At 39.5% G+C, this 20,846-nt stretch overlaps 1 protein-coding gene across 4 annotated transcripts in view; it reads left to right on the forward strand.

Annotated features, from left to right (window-relative positions):
* Window positions 1-608: 608 nt before the first annotated feature.
* The window catches only part of csnk1db (casein kinase 1, delta b), a 31,064-nt gene continuing 10,826 nt past the window's right edge, over window positions 609-20,846 (forward strand). For 2 of the 4 annotated variants that reach the window (XM_084741423.1, XM_084741422.1), the window contains exons 1-4: window positions 7,742-8,207; window positions 11,553-11,663; window positions 12,547-12,695; window positions 20,595-20,823. In XM_084741423.1, the coding sequence (XP_084597549.1) occupies window positions 7,754-8,207; window positions 11,553-11,663; window positions 12,547-12,695; window positions 20,595-20,823 (943 nt within the window). In that variant the 5' untranslated portion in view covers window positions 7,742-7,753. Of the gene's footprint in view, window positions 1,105-7,741; window positions 8,208-11,552; window positions 11,664-12,546; window positions 12,696-20,594; window positions 20,824-20,846 lie in introns of those variants that run through there. The other 2 variants (XM_084741425.1, XM_084741424.1) reach the window with 2 other exon arrangements.

Consider the following 20,846-nt stretch of genomic DNA (forward strand, 5'->3'; position numbering starts at 1 on the left):
ATTTGATGTAGCCTTTTTCTTTTCACTTTTACTTAAGTATGTGAAACAACAACATGAGCTAAAATAGTATTGGAAAGATATTAAACATGTATAAAAAATATTTGCACCATGTCAGCACAGAATACCTATGTAGAGAGAGCCAGTTTTTGCCATTATGATTAGAATTATTTATTGTTTATTATCCTCCCACTAGATAAGAACATGATCTATTCAATATTTTAAATTTAAATTTTAATATTATTTGTTGAACTATGAAACCTTTTTGTAAAATAACTACACAAATAAACAAAGATACATTTTTCTATCATGATAATATAAATGAATTAATCTTTCAAACTTTTCACTGACCTGCTGGTGGGGCGGGGCGGAGAGGGGGGTTCTTCCTATTTGACCACTGGCCTGATGTAGGCCAATACTTGCCCAAATCCTCTGAATAACATGGCACTGAAGGTCATTGTGCTAAAAGGATTATTAGAGCTGTCCATATGTATGATGTAACTGTTTTGAATGACAAACTTTGGCTTTACATACAGTATACTGTCACTGACTGTTTCAGGTCTTTTTGTCCAGATCTGCCTATAGTTGCTACGGGAAGTGACGTTGAAAGCGAATGACAGCTTTCACGGTGGAGGAAAGATCCAACTGTGGAGTGAAGCTACCTACAGCTAGGGTTAAGTCTACCAGTAAAATCCGTCTCCATCCTTATGTTTTTGCCTACAATGCTCCCCAAAATACGGAGAACATAAACAGCGCATTTCACACTACCGGAGGATATCGATATTTTAGGTCTTCGTTCGTCAGAAATATAAAAAAGGGATGGTGAAATTTGTATTGTTACAGAAGGAGCTGGGATTCTGGGGGACGGGGCAGTGTGAATTACGAGGGTTGTAAACCGGGAAAGCAAGGTGTAACGAGGTAACGTAAACAAAAGGTTAACGTTAAAGCTGAATATTTCGAATAACAACGTTAGTATCCACGGTACCGACGCAGCAACAGACGGAACGTTAGCTAGCTAACTTCAGGGCGAAATGGAGCTGAGAGTGGGGAACCGATACAGACTGGGCAGGAAGATTGGAAGCGGATCTTTTGGGGACATCTATCTAGGTGAGTAAAATATGTTATCCTCAACTCACTGCTACATAACCAGATGATACCCCGCTGTCCCCGTCCTGTATTCACAATATTTTATAGCATTCCTGAGTGCAAAGGACATTGCGTGCATGCCATGGCTATTAACCTCAGTTTACGTCAGCAAGCTACATGTTATTGTACTCTTCATAGCCTACCTCTGTCTCACTAAGTTAATTATTGTAACGAAAATGACTAAACAAGGCGACGGGAGGTTAAATACGCTGACCGATTTGTGCTATTGAAAGCATTAAAGAAAATCCAGGTAAGACAGCTAGCTTGTTGAACTGACAGTATGTTACATAAAACCAGTGAAAACTTAAACTATGTCCTGTTACACTAGTCTGCATAAGCAAACAGAGAATAGATCACACTGTTTAACGTTACTTAAGCAGACAAAACTGAAGATCGAGCAGCAGTTGTTTGCTAGTAGGTAACTTGTATGGTTCGAGTCGACCAAAATAATCACCATGGACATAATACACCCTTGTAATACATTTGGCTGACAACAGCCGAGAGTTTAATTTCGCTACTTTAAGAATTAATAAAATCTGGTGGTTGTCATTTTAGCAGCCAAATGCAAGAGTAGCCTGCTGCCTGTCGCTAATTCCACTCATGAAAGATGACAGTCGCTACATGTCTAGGCAGTCCTGCCCTTTCCCAGTTTGCCTAAACCTACCACCCATCTTCGCTTCGACACGGGTACTTCTTTTAGTTTCTATTAGCAATGTAAAACATAGACTTACTGTTGACTAATGTTAGTAATATGAAAATATTTGTGATCTCACACACACATGAGTAGATAATGACTGAATTTTCATTTTTGGGTGAACTATCCCTTTAGCTAGCTTTTAAGCCAGGGAGTGACAGTTGATTTGCATCCATTTAGAAATGGCCTAATTTAGAGTGTAAAGTGGTGTACATATTTACAGGTGATTGTTACAGGCGATCATAACGTTGAGAATTGGGTTTTAAATTTCCAGTTATTGACTTTTCTGCATCAGTTCTTATTTCAAGAATAACAATGCCTCCAAGAATAAATTATCTCCCCCAGCCCAAAATTAAAATTTTGGTTTTAGAATAATACACCTAGGATTAGATTTAGACTGAATACAGTTTACTGTAAGAGAAAAATATATATATATTATAAAAAATACTTAAAACTTTTGTAGAAGAACACAAACTTCAACACAATTTTTTGTTGAAATGCCTTTAAGCAACATGTTTAAATTAAAAAAAAATCTTGAAACAACAAGTGCAGGGATCTTCCAGCAGCATTTCTTAATGCTATTATTGTATAATTGTTGTGTCATAACCCACACAAAGCAGTTCAAACTAGCTCCACTTTGAGCAGCTGCAACAATAAAATGCTTCTTATGCATTGAGTTGACTCATTTTTTCTGCATTTACTTATGTTTTTTTTACTTATTGCATTTACTTCAATACTTTTTTTTGGAAATTTAATTGATAAAGTTATGTACATTTACTTAAGTTGGATTTTTAATGCATAATTATTTATTTTGCGTTACCTGCTGTTTCATATTTCATCTGGCTTGGTGCCCCAAAAATATCAATTTAAATAACTGTATCTTAAACAACCAATGACTAGTCGACTAATGGCTTGAACTGATTGCTACTAGTCAACTAGGAAAATATTGAGCGTGATATGGCTGTAGAACGGTTTTGTTGATTAATATCGTTGAAAATAATTGAGATTTTTTTTCCCCCATACAAATGAACATATTTGGACAAATGTTTTTTAACTTGACCAGTTGTCATTTTGCCTTACTTTAAATTTTGAACAGACAATATGTATTTATAAAGATGTGTAAAGAAGAGTATAAGGATGCGTATCGTTAGGATTTTACCAATACCGATATGGCTTTTGTAATCTTCAAGGCATAGCAGCTTTTCTCTAAAATCACAATAGCTGGCCCTGACCATCTTAAAAGGTCAGTCAACCTTAAAGCGATAGTTCACCCAAAAATGAAATTTTACTCAATATCTACTCATCCCTGTGCTGATGTGAGGATGAGTGAAGATCTCAGTTCACAAAACAATCCCGGAGCTTCAGCGCAAAACAGCATTGCAGTCAAAGCCAGTATAATTGAAGTGAATGGTGACCAGTTTTAAAATGTAAAAAAAGAACACAAAAACCCCCCACAAAATGTCTCCATATCGCTTGTGTGGTGTAATCCAAGTGTCCGTAAGCCCCGACATTAAAATTTGACCCAAAAAGACTCCATTTACACCATGTTTTTAGCCTAAATGTCAGCTGTAGCCTCTCAGATCTGATCCGTGTGCACACACCTGAAGAGGGCACACAAGCTCTCGCCCAAGTGGTGCGGCTGCAGCAAAGAACTTATGTTCCTCTTCTATGTCGAAGTCCTCAGACATTTTCTTCTTTGTTGAAAGTTTGCAAAGTCAACTGTGTGCATAACAATTCATTCAACTATTTCTGAGCAGACCTTTCTCTGTTGTCTGAGTCGCTTCCAGGTAGCATGTAAACTAGGGGTGGGAATCTTTGGGCACCTGCTGATTCAATTACGATTCAGGGGCTACGATTCGATTATAAAACGATTATTGATGCCTCTTTAGTTTATGTATATTGATGCACTTTTTCACAACACAGATTTCTTTTTGTCTCCCTGTATAAGCATTCATCACTTGCAATTTTTAAAAACAGTGCATTTGTAATAAGAAACAAGAGTTGAATTAATTTTCATTATATTTTATTAAATTAATTGAGTTACTTGGCTTCTCATGTTTGTTGTGTTGCCAAAGTATTTTATTTTAGCACGACACAGCTTACATATAACGTGGCTCTTGTCCAGTTCACTTCCGCCGTCGATGTTGTGGAAGCCGAAGTGTTCCCACACGTCTGCTTTTAAATTAGAAGGAGCTGTTTGGATCTCACAGCAAGGTGGCTGGTAGTCAGCCATGTTTGTTTTCCTCTGCGCGCGTGTCGGAGTGTCCACTCCAGGTGCGCATCCTAAAGTGTCCCGGAGTTGACGCGTACCACACTTCTTAGTTCCACATTATTTAGAACCTTCTGTATTACTTTAATTAACAGATTTAAATAATCGAAATTTGGACGTTTGTGAATCGATTCAGATTCGTCCGCATCCGAATCGCGATGCATCTCAGAATCGGAAATTCCCCCCACCCCTAATGTAAACACAGGCATGAAGGTATCGCGAGATCTCATATAGCTTGCATTGCACGGCTTGGGCGAGAGCCTGTGTACCCGCTTTAGGTGTGTGCACAAGGATCAGGTCTGAGAGGATACAGCTGACATTTAGGCTGAAAACATGGTGTAAAATGGCATCTTTTTGGGTCAAATTTTAATGTCACGGCTTACAGACACACTGCACAAGCAGTATGGAGATGTGTTTTTTTTGTGTGTGTGTGTTCTTTTTTACATTTTAAAACTGGTCACCATTCACTTCAATTGTACTGGATTTGGCTGCAATGCTGATTTGAAGCTCTGGGAGATCTTCACCCATCCCATGAATTTTCATGTTTGGGTGAACTATCACTTTTAGTGAGCCCGTGTCAAAGTTGTTGCTAACTTTGGAGCTGTCCCCTTCAACAGCATGCAAGACCTTTAAACTTAACTCTGAGCATTTATTCGCCAACATCTAGCCTAAAGTGTACACCAGGGATCTCAAACTGCTGGCCACCACTCCCCCTTATGTCAGTGATGTGATGTTAAAAATATAACATGATTTGGCTTGCAAAATTATTTTGTTTTATTTGTTATTTTCTAATTATTATTAATAATAATAACAATAATAGGCTTTATTTATATAGCACCTTTCATACAAATGCAGCTCAAAGTGCTTCACATAATAGACTATGAAGAATAGGAGTAAAAACTACAAATATATAGACATACAGTAAAAATTAAGCAAGAATAGCACAATTTAAAGAGGATTAAACAGAATATATATATGCATACACACATATACAACACATACATACAAACATACACTTAATAATGATAATACTAAAGATAGTATAAAATGACAATTTAGAGCAAGCCATCGGGCATGGAGTAAAAAAAGAGGAACTAACTAACAGCCTTTCTACTACTTTCCAGCTACTGTGAAGGCTAGGTTGAAAAGATGTGTCTTTAACTGCCGTTTGAATGTCTCAACAGAGCCTGCTTCTCTGATGTGTTTGGGTAGGCTGTTCCACAGTTTGGGAGCATAGCTGAAAAAAGCTGCATCTCCAATTTTTTTTTGTTATAGTGTTGGGTGTCTAAAAAACCAGCAGTGGAGGACCTGAGAGGTCTTGATGGAACATAGAACAGCAGAGAGTCTCTAATGTAGGATGGTCCTAGGCCATTGAGAGCTTTGTATACAAGCAGGGACACTTTAAAATCAATTCTGGCGGACACAGGAAGCCAGTGCAATGTGGCTAGAACTGGAGTGATATGTTCTCTCTTCTTTGTTTTGGTCAGTAATCTAGCAGCCAAATTTTGAATTAGTTGTAGCCTGTCAATGGACTTTTTTGGAAGACCTGTAAATAGTGCATTGCAATAGTCCAATCTGCTTGACACAAAAGCATGGATTAGTTTTTCAGCGTCTTGCTGACCCAGGTATGGCCGTACCTTGGCAATGTTTCTGAGGTGGAAAAATGCCACCTTGGTCAGTTTATTTATGTGGGGGGTAAAACTTAGTTCAGAGTCTAAGATAACCCCCAGACTCGTTACTTCTGGTTTTACCCAGGAGGACAAATGGCCAGTTTTTTTTTCAGCAAGTCCTTCCTTTTTGATAAGGGGCCAACTAATAGAAATTCTGTCTTGTCCTTATTGCTCATCCAGTTATTTATTGCTGACAGGCAGGTAGTGAGGGAGCATACAGCATCTATGTCATTTGGCTCTATGGATATATACAGTTGTGTGTCAGCGTAGTTATGGAAATTAACATTGTATTCCCTGATGGTATTACCGAGAGGAAGCATGTATAGGGAGAACAGCAGAGGGGCAAGGCAGCTTCCTTGTGGAACACCAGAAGTTATGTCATAACTCCCTGATGAATGGTTCCCAAGACAAACGAAAAATTTTCTTCCTGTAATGTATGTTCGGAGCCAGTTTAAGACCAATTTAGAGAGTCCAACATACTACTCAAGGCGGTTTATGATAATTTCATGGTCGACTGTGTCAATTACTCCATTCAAATTTAAACTAGCCCATTACATATAATTGAAGGAGAATATAATCTATAATAATATATATATATATATATATATATATATATATATATATATATATATATATATATATATTTGGCTCCTGACGGAAACACAGACAGTGCTCAGCTAGCCACTGGATCAGAAGTATTAAAGACCAAGATCAGTGTTTCCCCTGTCCTAGTCCTTGGAGCTCACTGCCCTGCATGTTTTAGATGTTTCCCTGCTCAAACACACCTGATTCAAATGATCAGCTCATTATCAGGCTTCTGGCTATCAGGCAGAGGCATTAAAGAGTAAGAGGATTTTTAGCCAGGGGGCAGAAAGACGAAAGGAGCCGGCAGGAATCACTTTAGCACATAGCCTTTATAGTGCGGTGCTTCAGGTAAAAAAAGTGCAGGGGCTCACACAACCGAGCTACAATCGCAGCATCCATTACAGAGATGTTAAATTACTGGGAGATCCCTTTGGAAAAAGTGCATGTCATTCTACGGGACAATGCAAGTAACATGAAAACATGAAGGCTGCATGGCAGTTCCTAGAGTGGGCTGTTTTGCTCACACACTGCAGGTCGTTGTGCACAAGGGGCTAATGTCACAACGCAGCGTTAGTGAGGCATTAGCAAACACTAGGAAGCTCGTAGCACAGTTCAAGCATTCACAACTCGCACAGTCTCGCTTGGAAGACCTGCAGCATGAAATGCAAGGTGTGGGAACCACGACCATCCCAACTCATCTTGTTCAAGATGTTCAAACAAGATGGAATAGCTCCTTCTATATGATCAAGAGCCTTTTGAAAGAGAAGCAACCTCTCTGTAAATACGCTGCTGACCACAACTTGCCAGCAACACTGTCAGCCAACGAGTGGGGTTTGCTGGAAAAAACAGTGACGGTGCTGTAACCCTTCGAGGAGTTAACCAGGAAAATCAGCTCAGCGACCTCCTCTGCAGCCGACGTAATCCCAGTCGTCACTGTTTTAAAACGCCTGCTCGCCGAGGAGAACAGTTCTGACAGCAGCATCAAAACAATGAAAAGCACGCTCCTCCAAGCTGTCAGCAGGCGATTCAGCAGCATCGAAAGTGAACCCCTCTACGTCGTTGCCACTTTAGTAGACGCTCGATACAAGGACAGGTAAGGCATATTTTTTATTAATGCCATATTTATTAATGTTTGCTAAGTTTTAAACTGAAAATTAAATCCTGCTAAACCAAAACTACATGTTGATTGATTCCTAGCTTTAAAGTGGATATTTGTTAATATAGCCTACAATGAATTGGATAAGGGGGGAGGGGTGTGTGTGTGTGCGCGTGCGTGCGTGCGTGCTGTCTTGCAGCAGCAACAAATAAGTTGCACTCAACCTATTTCATTTTTGTGTCAGATTCTTTACTAGTGGAGAAACTGCCAGGAGGGCGACACAAGAGCTTGAGAAGATGGAGCAAACACTGCTCAGGGCATCAGCTGATGAAGCAGGGGCAACAGGGGCAGAGCCAGCAGAAAAGGTCGGTTGCATGGAAGCTGGTCCAAGCAGTGGTTGTCCTCCAAGCACAAGGAAGAGCAGCTTCAGCAGTCTGTACGACAGAATTCTGGAGGAGCATGATGAACCTGCAGGAGGTACCCAGGGAGTGGTTGTCCAAATGCAAATGTATTTGAAAGAACCAACGATAGGTGAGAAAGACAGCACTTTCCAGTACTGGGCAAACAACTATGCTCGCTTTCCTCTCCTTGCTGCTGTTGCAGTAAAGTTCCTGAGTGCCCCTTCGACCAGTGTGGAAAGCGAAAGACTGTTTAGCATGGCATCCAATATCGTGGATGAAAAGAGGAATCGTCTGACAGCAGAGAGAGCAGAAATGCTCATATTCCTCAAAAAGAACCTGCCAATGCCAAGTGAGATTTGTTGAACGCTAGATCACTTCCTCTGTTAATTTTTTGAGAAGTCATTTACTTTTTATTATTTTCTTTTGAAGAACAGTTACACAGACTCTGGTGTTAAGCTTAATCCAGCACACCTTAAATGCCAAACCTTCTACTGTACTTGATTTGTGCTGTTCAGATGCACACTGTTTTATTGGTATTGTGTGTGTGCAAGATGTTTACACTTATTGCACTTTTCTTTTATTTCAAATATATGACATTTGAAAACCTTGATTTGTTGCTGCTACATGAGCAAGAATGTACTTAATTTATGCTGATTAGATGAAGCAGCCCTTTGTATTTTATTTGGACAAGGGTAGTGTTAGAGAAGTTTACCCTTTATGTGTATCTGTCTTGGATTTAATAAATATTGACAGTCAATTTGAAACCCTTACAGTTGCATATTTGTTTTCAGGATGGGATTTCCTGTTTTTCTGACTTCCTTTTCTGACCTTATACTTACCTCAAGTTGCCTTTTGGGACATACATGCAGATATTCATACATATCATACTTGCCTGTAGAGAGGAGTTTATTACAGCCTCATATAAAATCAACAATAATGATAATAATAATATTAAGCAAACAGAGCTCCGGTATCGGAATAGTATCGGCATCGGTATTGGTAGATATCCAAATTCAGGTATCAGGAGCGGATCGGAAGTGAAAAAATGTGGATCGGTGCATCCCTACTTTCTGGTAGTACTTGGGATGTCAAAGTACCACTGAGTCTGAATAGAGTTAGTGTCTTAACTAGGGATGTAACAATACATTCAACTCACAATGCAATTTCTGATACTGGCTTCACAATCCGATTTTTTTCTGATTTTTCTGAAAAGAATGAGCTTGCAGACAAATTATGACTGAAAAATATTCCTGGAATGATTTCTCAGCCAAAACCACAACATGTCTGAGGTAGGGTGTAGCTGCAAAACACAAACTAAAATTGTGATTTTATATAAAATAAAAAAAATCGGGATATGATTTTTTTTAGGGGTGGTGAAAAATATTGATTATTAATCGTGATTATGTTATGGACGAGTATGAATCGATTATTACATTTTCAAAAATTGATTAAATTGCATTTTATTTTGAAAAAATGTTATCCCGCGGCCAACGGAAGATGAATGTCATGCAAGCGTGCCCAGTTCCAATTCGCAAGTGCGTGAAGCGGGCAGAGCAAGTGAGGCGTACGAGCAGGTGTGTAAAATGGACGAGGATCAACCAGCAACAAGCAACCAACGCGCAACCAACTAGGGCTGCAATGGATCGCAGTTGATCCGTGTCCCGTACGGATCGCCCTCTACGGTTCGGCACACGTGTGATCCACGGACCACATGTGAGCATCATAGTTTTACTGTCACTGTTACTTTTGTATAAGTTATAATACCCGAAATCTCAATGCAGACTTGCAGACAGGACAGACGCTGCTGTGTGCAGCACATCTCTGTGAGGAGCGACTAATTTAAAAGCCGCCCCGTCTGTGACACAGTGTGTCTGCTGATTGATCATGACTTCTAACCAATCAGATGTGCTGTGCTGTAGGCGGGACATTGAGCCAAACTACAGAGCGTAGTTGTGTATTATACTGTACAGTGTATAATGATCTAATATATGTATAGTATATACATAGTACAGCACTGTATAAGTTTTAAGTTTTTAATATTACCATTATCATTATTATTACATTACATAATTATGGTGATAATTACAGACAGACAAAGATCAAAGACAAGTGCATTTTTAAAATAATTTAACCCTAATCCCACCACTCTTTTCTTTTTTACACTGCACAGGAAGTGCTTTGAGTTGTTACTCAATAAAAGAGTTAAGTAATTCAGCAACTGACTGCTTTTTTTTAATGGTGCAGTAACTTTGTGGTGTATTTTGGGTTACTGTTGTCAAATCGAAAATCAATAATCGCTAATCAAGAATCGTTAATAATCGAAAATTGGTTGGTAATCGAATTAGGACCTCAATAATCATAATCGAATCGGATCGGGAAATCAGACAGATTAACCACCCCTAATATTTTTGCCATATTGCCCACCCCTATCAAGAGTGTTTAAAAAAATGCATGACTGAGGTGTAATGGTGTTAGTCATCCTGAATGCAAGTGGACAAAGAGTGACAGGAGCTGTAGTCAGCCATGATTCCCTAACCTTGTAGTTGAAACTACTGCAGTTGGCTTTATGTAACCACACACATGAATCATCATATTGTTTGCACATGGAGGTGTTAAGAGTACTCTGTTGAGCACCTTTAGCATTGCTAGAGTGATGCATACAGGATTTTTAGGAACAATCCCTGTATTAGGGATTGAAGAAATTCCAAAAATGATATGTGCAGATAGTCTTTATAGTAAGTAAACATAGTATACCTTAAGTGGAGTTTATGATGATTACTATTCCACAAAGAAAAAGATGAAATAGAACAACTTGATTTAAGAGAAAGGATCAAATACAGGATTAATGAAGAGTTCTGTCCCAACCTGCTCTATCTGAAAAATGCCCTGTTATAACTTTATGAGTTGGTGCTGTACAGCTGTGCTTGGGCTAATAATATCAGCCAACCAATATATACAGGGATATGGAGCAGTCAGCCAGTGGGAAAAAGTAGCCTTTTTTTGGGGAGGGGGGGGGGTTGTCAGAATCTCAGTTGACTTGAGTGGATCTCATTGATGTCAATCTTGAACTTTCAGGGGGCCGGCCTACTAATGCAGCAATTCTGCAATTATTTCTACTTTCATAAAGGTCATTGTCAGTTTTTTTTTTTTTTTAAACTGTCTTGGAAGGTGTCATCTTTGTAATCATTTTGGAGGTTGTAGTTGCCATTGTATCCTCTCAGTATGTCTCTCTGTTGTGTGAACCAGTAGCAGATATTTTTCCCTCAAATTTGGCATTCTGTATAAGCTTAGGACTTTATAATAGCAGTCACACCTGTTGCCTTTTCATGCTTAATCTTAATCATGACCTTTTCTGTAAGTGTGAAAGTAGCCAGGAGAGAGAGTTGGCTTGTAAACATGTTTTGATTTGCTGCAAGGTAGGGAGGGGCCTGGACTTTTCACAGTCCACTTCCCTTTCAGTACTCCTCTCTCAGTTCTATGTAGGAAGTATATTATGATGTTGAAAAAGAGTTGGAGTTCTGAATACCGTGAAGCTGTACTGAGGACAAAATAAAATAAATGAAAAGTTTTTATTAGTAACAATTGATGAAGTCATAGGAGTGTATATTTCAAAACAAATAGCATGATGCCACTATGTTTTGTAATTTTGATGCACAAATGCTTTTAAGCTGTGTTACCATTTGTCCTTTTCCAGGCACGGATATTTCAGTGGGTGAGGAGGTTGCGATTAAGTTGGAATGTGTGAAGACCAAGCACCCCCAGCTCCACATCGAGAGCAAGATCTACAAGATGATGCAAGGAGGAGGTGACATATTGATTCACATGCTTGATTCCTCATATTTCATTGATCTTTGGTTCTCCATCTCAGTCATAGTTACCATTTCCATCTCCTCATCTTTTCCTCTCTTTTCTCTTAAAATCTTATTCTTGTTGATTGTCTCCTGTCTCTTCCACCCACCACTGTTTTTCTCCCCCATTAAAATGTTGCGCATATATAACGGTGATTAAAATCATGATATAGAATACCTTGTTGAGTAGAGAGGTGGTTTAGCAGTGTTTAGCACCAATACCCTGAATATAAGGAGTGTGACAGAAAACAGTAATAGGGAAAGCTGCAGTGAATGTGCTGCTAATGAAGTTACAACTCACATCATCAGATGTTTCTCTTCCTTGGTGATGCAACTGCAGCTAGGGCTGGATACCAAACTTCAATTCATGTCGCAGACTGAATTGCTTTGATTCCTGCAGAATTACTCTCATCAGCGTCACTGAACCATAAAGCATGCATCAAGCATATGCCAAGTTTTAATAATGCTAGTGTTTGGCTGTGTAATGTTACACATTTTAGAAGCATGCGGGGAAAAAAAACATTACATTAACATCTCCTTGCCCCCATGGGGATGGATAACCTGGAGCTGAAGGGGAGAGTTGTTGGAGGGTTGTTTATAGACTGTTAGAAATAGAGAAAAACACAACTTGACTTGGTGGATGGTTGTCAGATGTCCAGTGAGTGCCACCAAATATAGTTTAATATAGCTTTTGCGTTCATCATGGTCTTCAGTGAGTTAAACACATCTTCAAATGTGTTCCCTAGACTGCATTATTGTCTTTATGCCATTGTATTTGCATTTACTACCTTGTTTTTTTGTTTCTTGTTTTTTTTTTTTGTTTGTTTTTGTTTTTTGCAGTTGGCATTCCAACGATAAAGTGGTGTGGAGCAGAAGGTGATTATAATGTGATGGTGATGGAGCTGCTGGGGCCCAGCCTGGAGGATCTCTTCAATTTTTGTTCCCGAAAGTTCAGCCTCAAGACAGTCCTGCTACTCGCTGATCAGATGGTGAGACTGCCCCTCCTGGCCACTCTCTGCACTTATCCTATATCCCACTTTCAGATAGCATTATATGTTCTGCCACTTCCTTAATCCAGAGCAACTGAAAATGAGAGTAGAAAGGGCTTTGGTGTTTGTAATGGACATAAACCACAATAGGTAGTAAGTTACAGTGTTGTTTTTGGCAGCCATTTTTGATTTAGTCGTATTAGTTTTAGTCACATTTTAGTCATTTCTATCCTTTATAGTTTTAGTCTAGTTTTAGTTGACGAAAACTAAAAGGGTTTTAGTCTAGTTTTAGTCATTCATTTTAGTCGAAAAAATTACAGGGGTGTCAAACTCAATCACAGAAGGGGCCAAAATTTAAAACACAGTCTTAAGTCATTTATTGAACAAAATAAAACTGACTATGTTTTATTCAGAAATATGAATTTGAACAGCCAGACTGCAACAACCTTTGCCTCAATAAAATAAATAAGATTTAAAATAATTTTTTTTCAACAATAACAAAGGAAAACGAGAATATTTCAGCTCAGAATATTTAAGCTCACATATCCAGGTGGGGGTTACATTTGAAAATGCTTGCTTTTTGTCTGGACACGAGATATTGCACAATTTAATCATGCAACCCCTCAATGGCACTGCATTTGGCATAAACACTATGCTCATATAATAATATTACAAACCACAATGTATTACAAACGACTACAATTAAGGCCAAAACGCACTGAGAACTTCAATAGAAAAGTCAACTGTAGCTTCTATGGTGCTGCAGGCTTCAGATTTAAAACCAGGTTTAACACCACAGAACCAGCAGTATTTTAGGAAAAGGTTAAACTGCACACTGACACACACTAAGGAGATGAAGAGGAGAGACGGAGTCTGGACTCTTCATCATGACTTTCAATAATGCAGCAATTAAGTATTTAAAAGTACACAAATCAGACTTGGAGTAAAAAAAAGGGCGCACCACAGAAGTGTACATTAATATTATGATTCATGATCGTAAAAAGTTTTTTATATCAAGTCGACACATCTGTTCATATTCACACACTCCCTCTCTCTCTCTCTGCTGTGGGTCCGCCTTATTTTTACTTTTACCTGGTTTCAGGTGGAGCTGCAGCTCCATCAGCACTCGCTCATCTCCCTCCTCATATACTTCACACACAGACAAGTGTTACCGTTTGACAGAAGCTCACGTGTTCTTGACTGCAAGCTGATTTATTTCTGGAGTTGCACGGCAGCTGTCGCAATGCATTGTGGGACTTGTAGTATGAGTCGTGGGAGTGCTGTTTACTGATGGGACAGTCATAATAGACACATGAAATTATCTCGTGGACCATATATAACTGAATGTGGTAAAGTATATCCATAAATCATCACGTCTTTTCCGCCCACCAAGACCTTGTGCTGACGTTGCCGCCATGGTCCATGAACTGTGTGTGTGTGACTGGCCCGTTGTGCACTGTGTATGTCTGGTGGTGGGCATGACCAAAGAAAGACGGGATGCAGGTGCATTGCTGATCTTCAGCATTTGACAGACAAATTGCACGTACAGTTGGAGGAAATGCCATGCATTTTGATAGTCCTATAGCCAACCCACTAACATTTTCATCTCATCTCCTCTCATCAACGAGAACAGATACGTCTCGCTAGCTTGTCACCGTCTCATTTTAGTCATGAAAAAAAGGTGTGTTAACGAAATTATTTGTTGATGTGTTAGAAGTAGGAAAATGGACAGTGACTTCAGCAAGGTCTTTGTGACATAATGTTTAGCTCTCCAGCAGTCCTCTTTAATTCCCTGTAAAAATAGTCTCTTAGTAAAGACAGCATTTCTCTCGCTTGAAATTCTTCACTGGCGGAGGCATACAACCCAGAGGTGGTAATTCAGGTTTATTATTGAGATCGCCTGCAGAAATAAATGATCATAAAGACTAGGAGAATATATTATAAAACATCTTAACCTAATTGGGGTGGGGGTGGGGGGTGCTATAGTTGCACCCATTCAAGAATAGAAGAGTGTGTGTGTGTGTGTGTGTGTGTGTGTGTGTGTGTGTGTGTGTGTGTGTAGAAATATTTCGTCAAGATAACATTTTTTTAAGAAAATAAAATATTTTAAAAAATCTATGCATTATACATTAAACTAAATAGAAAAATAAAAATAAGAGGTGTAAAAATGTTAACAACAAAAATATACAACAATATATACAGCAGTGGCACGCATACTAGTGTAAAGCAACAGTATGCTTAAGATGGGGACAAGTGTGATAGGATACCCGTGTTATAATAGGAGTATAGGTTGATTTAAGTGCACAGTATAAAAAATGTAGTAGTGATGCTAGTGTAGTCTGTGTATTGCACTATTTAATTGTTATTAGTATTAAACAGTTTAAATTATTGCACATATAACCATATTGATAAGACACTAATGCACACATAAAAATAGATGAAATATAAATAATAGGGGTGTAACACTTTACTCATGCTGTAACTAGGGATGTTCCTTTTGACTAATTTCCCTGTCAATTAAACACAAAATTTAATTTAAACTTGTCAATTAGTCGAACACTCAGAAAGCAGTTAAAATTGAGCAGAATTAATTTATAATGTTAAACACTGTCTGAAAAAAATTTGAAGCCGTTAATCACAGTCTACAGTCACCAAATCGTACCTTAAATGCAGCTGAAATGCTGAAAAGCTGAAACACATTAGTGTATAAAACATGACAAACAACTAGAGATGCACCGATCGACTGACCAGAGACCGGAACCGGCCAGTTTTCAGCGTCTCATATCCGATTCTGTGCCCGTCATTGTCACACACATGTTCTGCACGATGGTCACCTCATGCAGACAAACAACAGATAACACAGCACTGATAACAGCTACACACACTCAGACACATGCTTGCTTGAAGCTGGTGTCAGCGACAGATTCCAACAACAGGATAAAGAGAAGACAGACAGTCTACAACGAGACAGAGCAGCTGACAATGTCGCAAAACAGCCGCAAACTTTGTAGCTCTTCAGGCTAATGTTAGCCAGCAGCAGGCTGCTGTTCACAGAGGGACAGTTAAAATCTCACCTCCTGTTCTGGCTGAAGAATAAACAACCTGTGTTGATGTGTCTCCTCAAACATTTTCTCATCCAGACTCATTTACCCTCTGCATCTGTTTTTCTCACGGCAAAGTTTTACTGCAGCAAACTGCCGCACCGTGTCTGTCTCCGGTTTGTTTACATCTGCTTCCACAGGCGATCACGTGAAATCGCGTCCCACGAAATCATGGAATCTCGCGGGATTTCGCGAGGCATCACATTCAGCTGATTCATAATCTTAAAGTTAAACTATAATCAGCCCTGGCTGTAACCTGGAGGACTTTGTAGAAAATTTATATAGTATTTAATTAATATTTAATAGTCAGTGTCTTATTATGAACATCTAACAAGAAAAGTTGCAAAAATGTTTGTGAATGCTGTCAATTACAGTTCTTAGAAAGACTGAAAATCGGAATTGGCCAAAATCAGAATTGGCAGGTCAGACCCTTATAAAAACCGGAAATCAGAATCGGCTAAGAAAATTGCATTCGGTGCATCTCTACAAACAACTCACTAAATGCTTCACCTTTTCAGACTGAAGAGGATAACAGGGTCTGCAGGTGAAGGACCCAGAGCTGATGTTAGCTGCCAGCCTTCGCTAACGTTAACAGTGCTAGCAGTAGCAGCAGCAGCAGCTACTCCACTTGAAGGTTTATGTCTGTGTGTGTGCTCAATGTGGGCACATGTTTCTCCAATCGAGGAAATAAATATAAGCTTTTTCTGTCACAGTCTACTAGGGATAGACAGATTATCGGCCGGAGAGCAGATATATGTTTGGAAGGTAAGTTAAGGTGTCAGACTCTCCTGAAATTGTAATAAACATCCCAATCCTCACAACTACTAGTGACGTTACTATGAGCCCAATAATGTTATATAAACATAAGCGGCAGCTCTGCTCGCCCGCAGTCCCTCCAGACATGTCTGTTAATCACTTGAAACAAGATTACTGATAGTATCGATATGGAAATAGTCTGTGATAGTAGAAGTATGTGTGTGTGACTGAGAGAGAGAGAGAGAGAACTCAATTCAGTCCAGTTTTATTGCAGGGAAGCACATTGAGGTGAAGGCTGATGAGCTTTTAGCGTAACGTTAGCCTACTGGTCCGCTTTCTCCTCCTCTTGACCAGGGGTGTCAAACGTACATAATTACAGAGAAGACATTAATTTTAGGGTTGAAACCATTCCTAGAGTAATTTGAGTAATTTCATTACTAAAATCCGTTTAAATCCAAACAACTGTACATCACACTGTGTTTCGCATGTGGGGGTTATTAAAGACCAGAGTATTGATGAGTGCCGACATTTAAATTTTGCTGTAATTTATTATCACACGGCTGCAGCATCTCTCCTCTCTGCGTCAATGCAGCTCCTCCATACACACACGTACAGTACAGACACACACAGAGGAGGTCAGTGTGATTCTCTGACCCTGTCTGTATCTGATCTGTTGATGTTTTATAAAGACAAAAAGACAAAACCTAACTCGCATTCTGGGTTTGTCCCTACATATTAATCCACCCGCGATTCAGTTTTCACAGCAGCAGAGAAGCAGCATGTGGAGGAGACTGTTGTTAATGACGGAGTTTATTACAACAGTCGAAACTAACGTGATGGTTAATGACATCGGCACCAACCAGATGCACTAATAAGATTAAACAACTGTATAAGGAGACCTATACGTAAAACAGGAGAGTCGGTGTTTCGCTGTGAGAAACTTTCAGACCTTCTCACAGCAGAGTGAACAGGTGAGGGAGGGGAGGAGGGCAGACTGATCACTAATCAATCACTGATACTGTCATCCTCTCGGACTGATTAAAAAAATAAAAATGACAAAATTGGTGACAAACCAAACCTGGGTGTCCACACAAATGAAGTCTTTGTGTGAAACACTGCAGAGTGTAACATTGTGCTGTTTACAGACAGTCTGCTGTCTGTAGTTTGACAAAGAGACAGAGAGGGTCGTGTCTAGAAGGGAACCCTAGACCCGCGAAAGAGTTTGATCATTTTAGTAGAAATAACGAAAACAAATCTTGCGAGAGTTGTGTAAATAAAGAGTTACCTTCTAGACACAACCAGAAAAGGTGCACGGCTCAAAAAATAGAAAATCATGTTGTGGTGTAGATGTTTTTAATGTGGCGGGCCACCATAAATAAAACACTATTGATTGCTCCACAGAGAGTCACTGAAACACTGATCACTGACCTGCTGTGATGGAAAAAAATACTCACATTCTTTACTTAAGTAAAAGTACTAATACCACGATGTAAAAATACCTAATTACAATTTTAAAATCTTGCATGTTACTGTTTCCTTTTTTGAAAAATCAACATTTTTATTGCTGTTGTTGTACTTTAATGGCATTCTTATTAGTATTTTTTGATTACTAAATACAGACCTGCAAACTCATACGAGGAGAAAAAATTGGCATGTTGGTAAACCAGTCCCCTGAGAGCATCCTGATCCAGAAGAAAAATGTTGTGATTTTAACATGTGAACAAAACATTCTGGTGACTGTTTCAGTTAAAACAGTTCTGTTTGTGGTTTCTGCAGACATTACTATCTTTACTTTTACCTTTGTACTTGGAAAAAAAAAGTAGAAGGTAAAGTAAAAACAGTAAAAGTAAATCTACAGTGAAAGTAATGTTACTTTACTGAATATTTGGCACCCCTCGTCTAAGATAAAAAAAAAAACCTTTAACATGTTGCAAATCTGAAAAGCTGTTTAATAAACATATGCTTAAAGGCATTTAAACGAAGTTAAGTGTTGGAGTTTGTATTATTCCAAATTTTAATGCCAATGTTTTCACTTTTACTGCAAATGCATATCAGCTCCAAATATCGGTTATCAGCATCCTTGACTTCTAATAATCGTTATTGGTATCGGCACTGAAAACAACATATCGGTCTATCTCTACAGTCGACATTCAACATTATTTCCATTTTCTAGGTTAAAACACTGCCAAACCATGCTGGTATTATGAGCTGTCATCTGTCTGATTTGGCTGATATAAACATCCGGATTCGCCTAGGCGATCGGGGCATACACACTGGGCGAGAGGGGCTGCCGTCTGACAGTGCCGCAGCCCCGACTAGTGGTGGCTGCATAAAATCTTAGAGGCAACAAATAACTGGCATTGTGCATGAATGAAATATTGATAAGTAGTTTAAACAACTAGTATTTCTGGTGCCAACTATCGAGGGTGGGGACGTTTAATCATATAGTTGACTAATCACGCACATCCCTAGCTATAATGATCTGACTGTGAATCATTGGGGTGCCAGTTAGGTCAGTGCCTAACAATACTTCATCAGGGTGTGAGTCAGTATTTTTTTAAGGTTGTCATCTGCACATAAAGTATTAAAATAAGAGCATGTACACAAACCCTTTTTTTAATATGCAACCATCAACAAACAACACAATACCACTACATTTAGGATTTAGCACAACCAGTGTATTAAAACAGAGCAATACACAAAACAGCAACAAAGAAATCAAACAGTCAGTCCCTTCCAGACTCAAAAAATCCAGTCTTTGTTAGTCTGTCTGCTCTTCCAACAATCACCAACTCCTAAATAAATCCTGACTTTACCATGTGGAAAGACTTTAAAGAGTCCTCTCACTCGTCACCCAGCTCAGTGCACTCATGGTCAGCTGAGTGAGTGTGTACTGCGCCACTGGATGAGAGTGCGGTGCAGAGCAGAGGCTGTCACTCTGCAGACTATTACATTAGCAAAATGACAAACAAAAACCTAAAAATGACAAATATTGCCCTAAAAGGGGGGCATCCACTGGCATTGCTGGCAGCTTGTCACCCAGTAGAGCAGGATGGATGGTGTTGAATGTACGAGAGGTCAAAAAACATAACCCTCACACTGTTTAGTAGCTTGTCCAGGTGAGCGTGGGCACAGTTGAGCAGGTAGATGATGGCGTCCCAAACTCCAAGTCAGGGCTGAGCAAACTGGAGAGGTCTAGAAGTGGCTTGATCATGGGCCGGAGCTGATCCAGGACAAGTCTCTCCAGTGTCTTCATGATGTGGGAGGTCAATGCCATGGGTCTGTAGACCTTGACGTCACTGAGTAATGGCATCTTTTTTGGTACAGGAACGAGGCACGACCTCTTCCACATCACAGTGACTGTTTGAAGAGTCTGGCTCATGGTGAAGACGTGGTGAAGTACTCCACATAGGTGGGGCACAGGCTTTGAGCACCCTGAGGCTGATATTGTCAGGGCCTGCAGCCTTGTTTGAGTAGTGTCTCATCAGCTGTCTTCTCACATTGTCAGCAGCGAAGCACACTGTAGAGGTGACAAGTGGGGTCAGGGTGGAGAGTACAACCCGAGATGAGGTGTGAGGAGGGCTATCACAGGAGGATGGGGGACTGTAAGGAGGAGGGCTGTCGCAGGAGTTGAAACACAACAATCTCCCAATTAATGGACAACCTGCTTTACCACTGAGTCATAAACTTTATACAACAATCAGGAACAAGAACTTAAGTTAAATGGTAACAGTGCATGCTGCATGGTTGTAACAGTTGCAGTCCAATTCCAGCTGAAAGCTTTTGTGTCCTCCCCTAATAAAAGTTAAAAAAAAAAAAAAAAAGATTCTCCCAGAAATAATCCAAATAATATTTAGTAAGCCGATGGTTTGTTCCAGTTAATTTCTGAGTCAGTAGACAATAATCTAAAATGTGACTTGACTGTGGTGAATGGAATGAGCAGTCACACAGGTGAGTGTGTGGTTGTGTGCCTGTACTTGGTGAATGCTTTCATACTAACATGGTGTAGTGACCTAGTATGTTTTGTTATTCTCCACTGCAGATCAGTCGCATTGAGTACATTCACTCCAAGAACTTCATCCACAGAGATGTGAAGCCTGATAACTTCCTGATGGGACTGGGCAAAAAGGGCAACCTGGTCTACATTATCGACTTTGGCCTGGCAAAAAAATATCGTGACGCTCGCACACACCAGCACATCCCCTACCGCGAGAACAAGAACCTGACTGGCACTGCACGCTATGCTTCAATCAATACACATCTGGGGATTGGTAAAAAAAAAAAAAAAGACCTG

The sequence above is a fragment of the Lutjanus erythropterus genome, chromosome 17 (genome assembly GCF_056507025.1).
Source record: "Lutjanus erythropterus isolate fLutEry1 chromosome 17, fLutEry1.hap2, whole genome shotgun sequence".
In the NCBI taxonomy this organism is placed as follows: Eukaryota; Metazoa; Chordata; class Actinopteri; order Lutjaniformes; family Lutjanidae; genus Lutjanus; species Lutjanus erythropterus.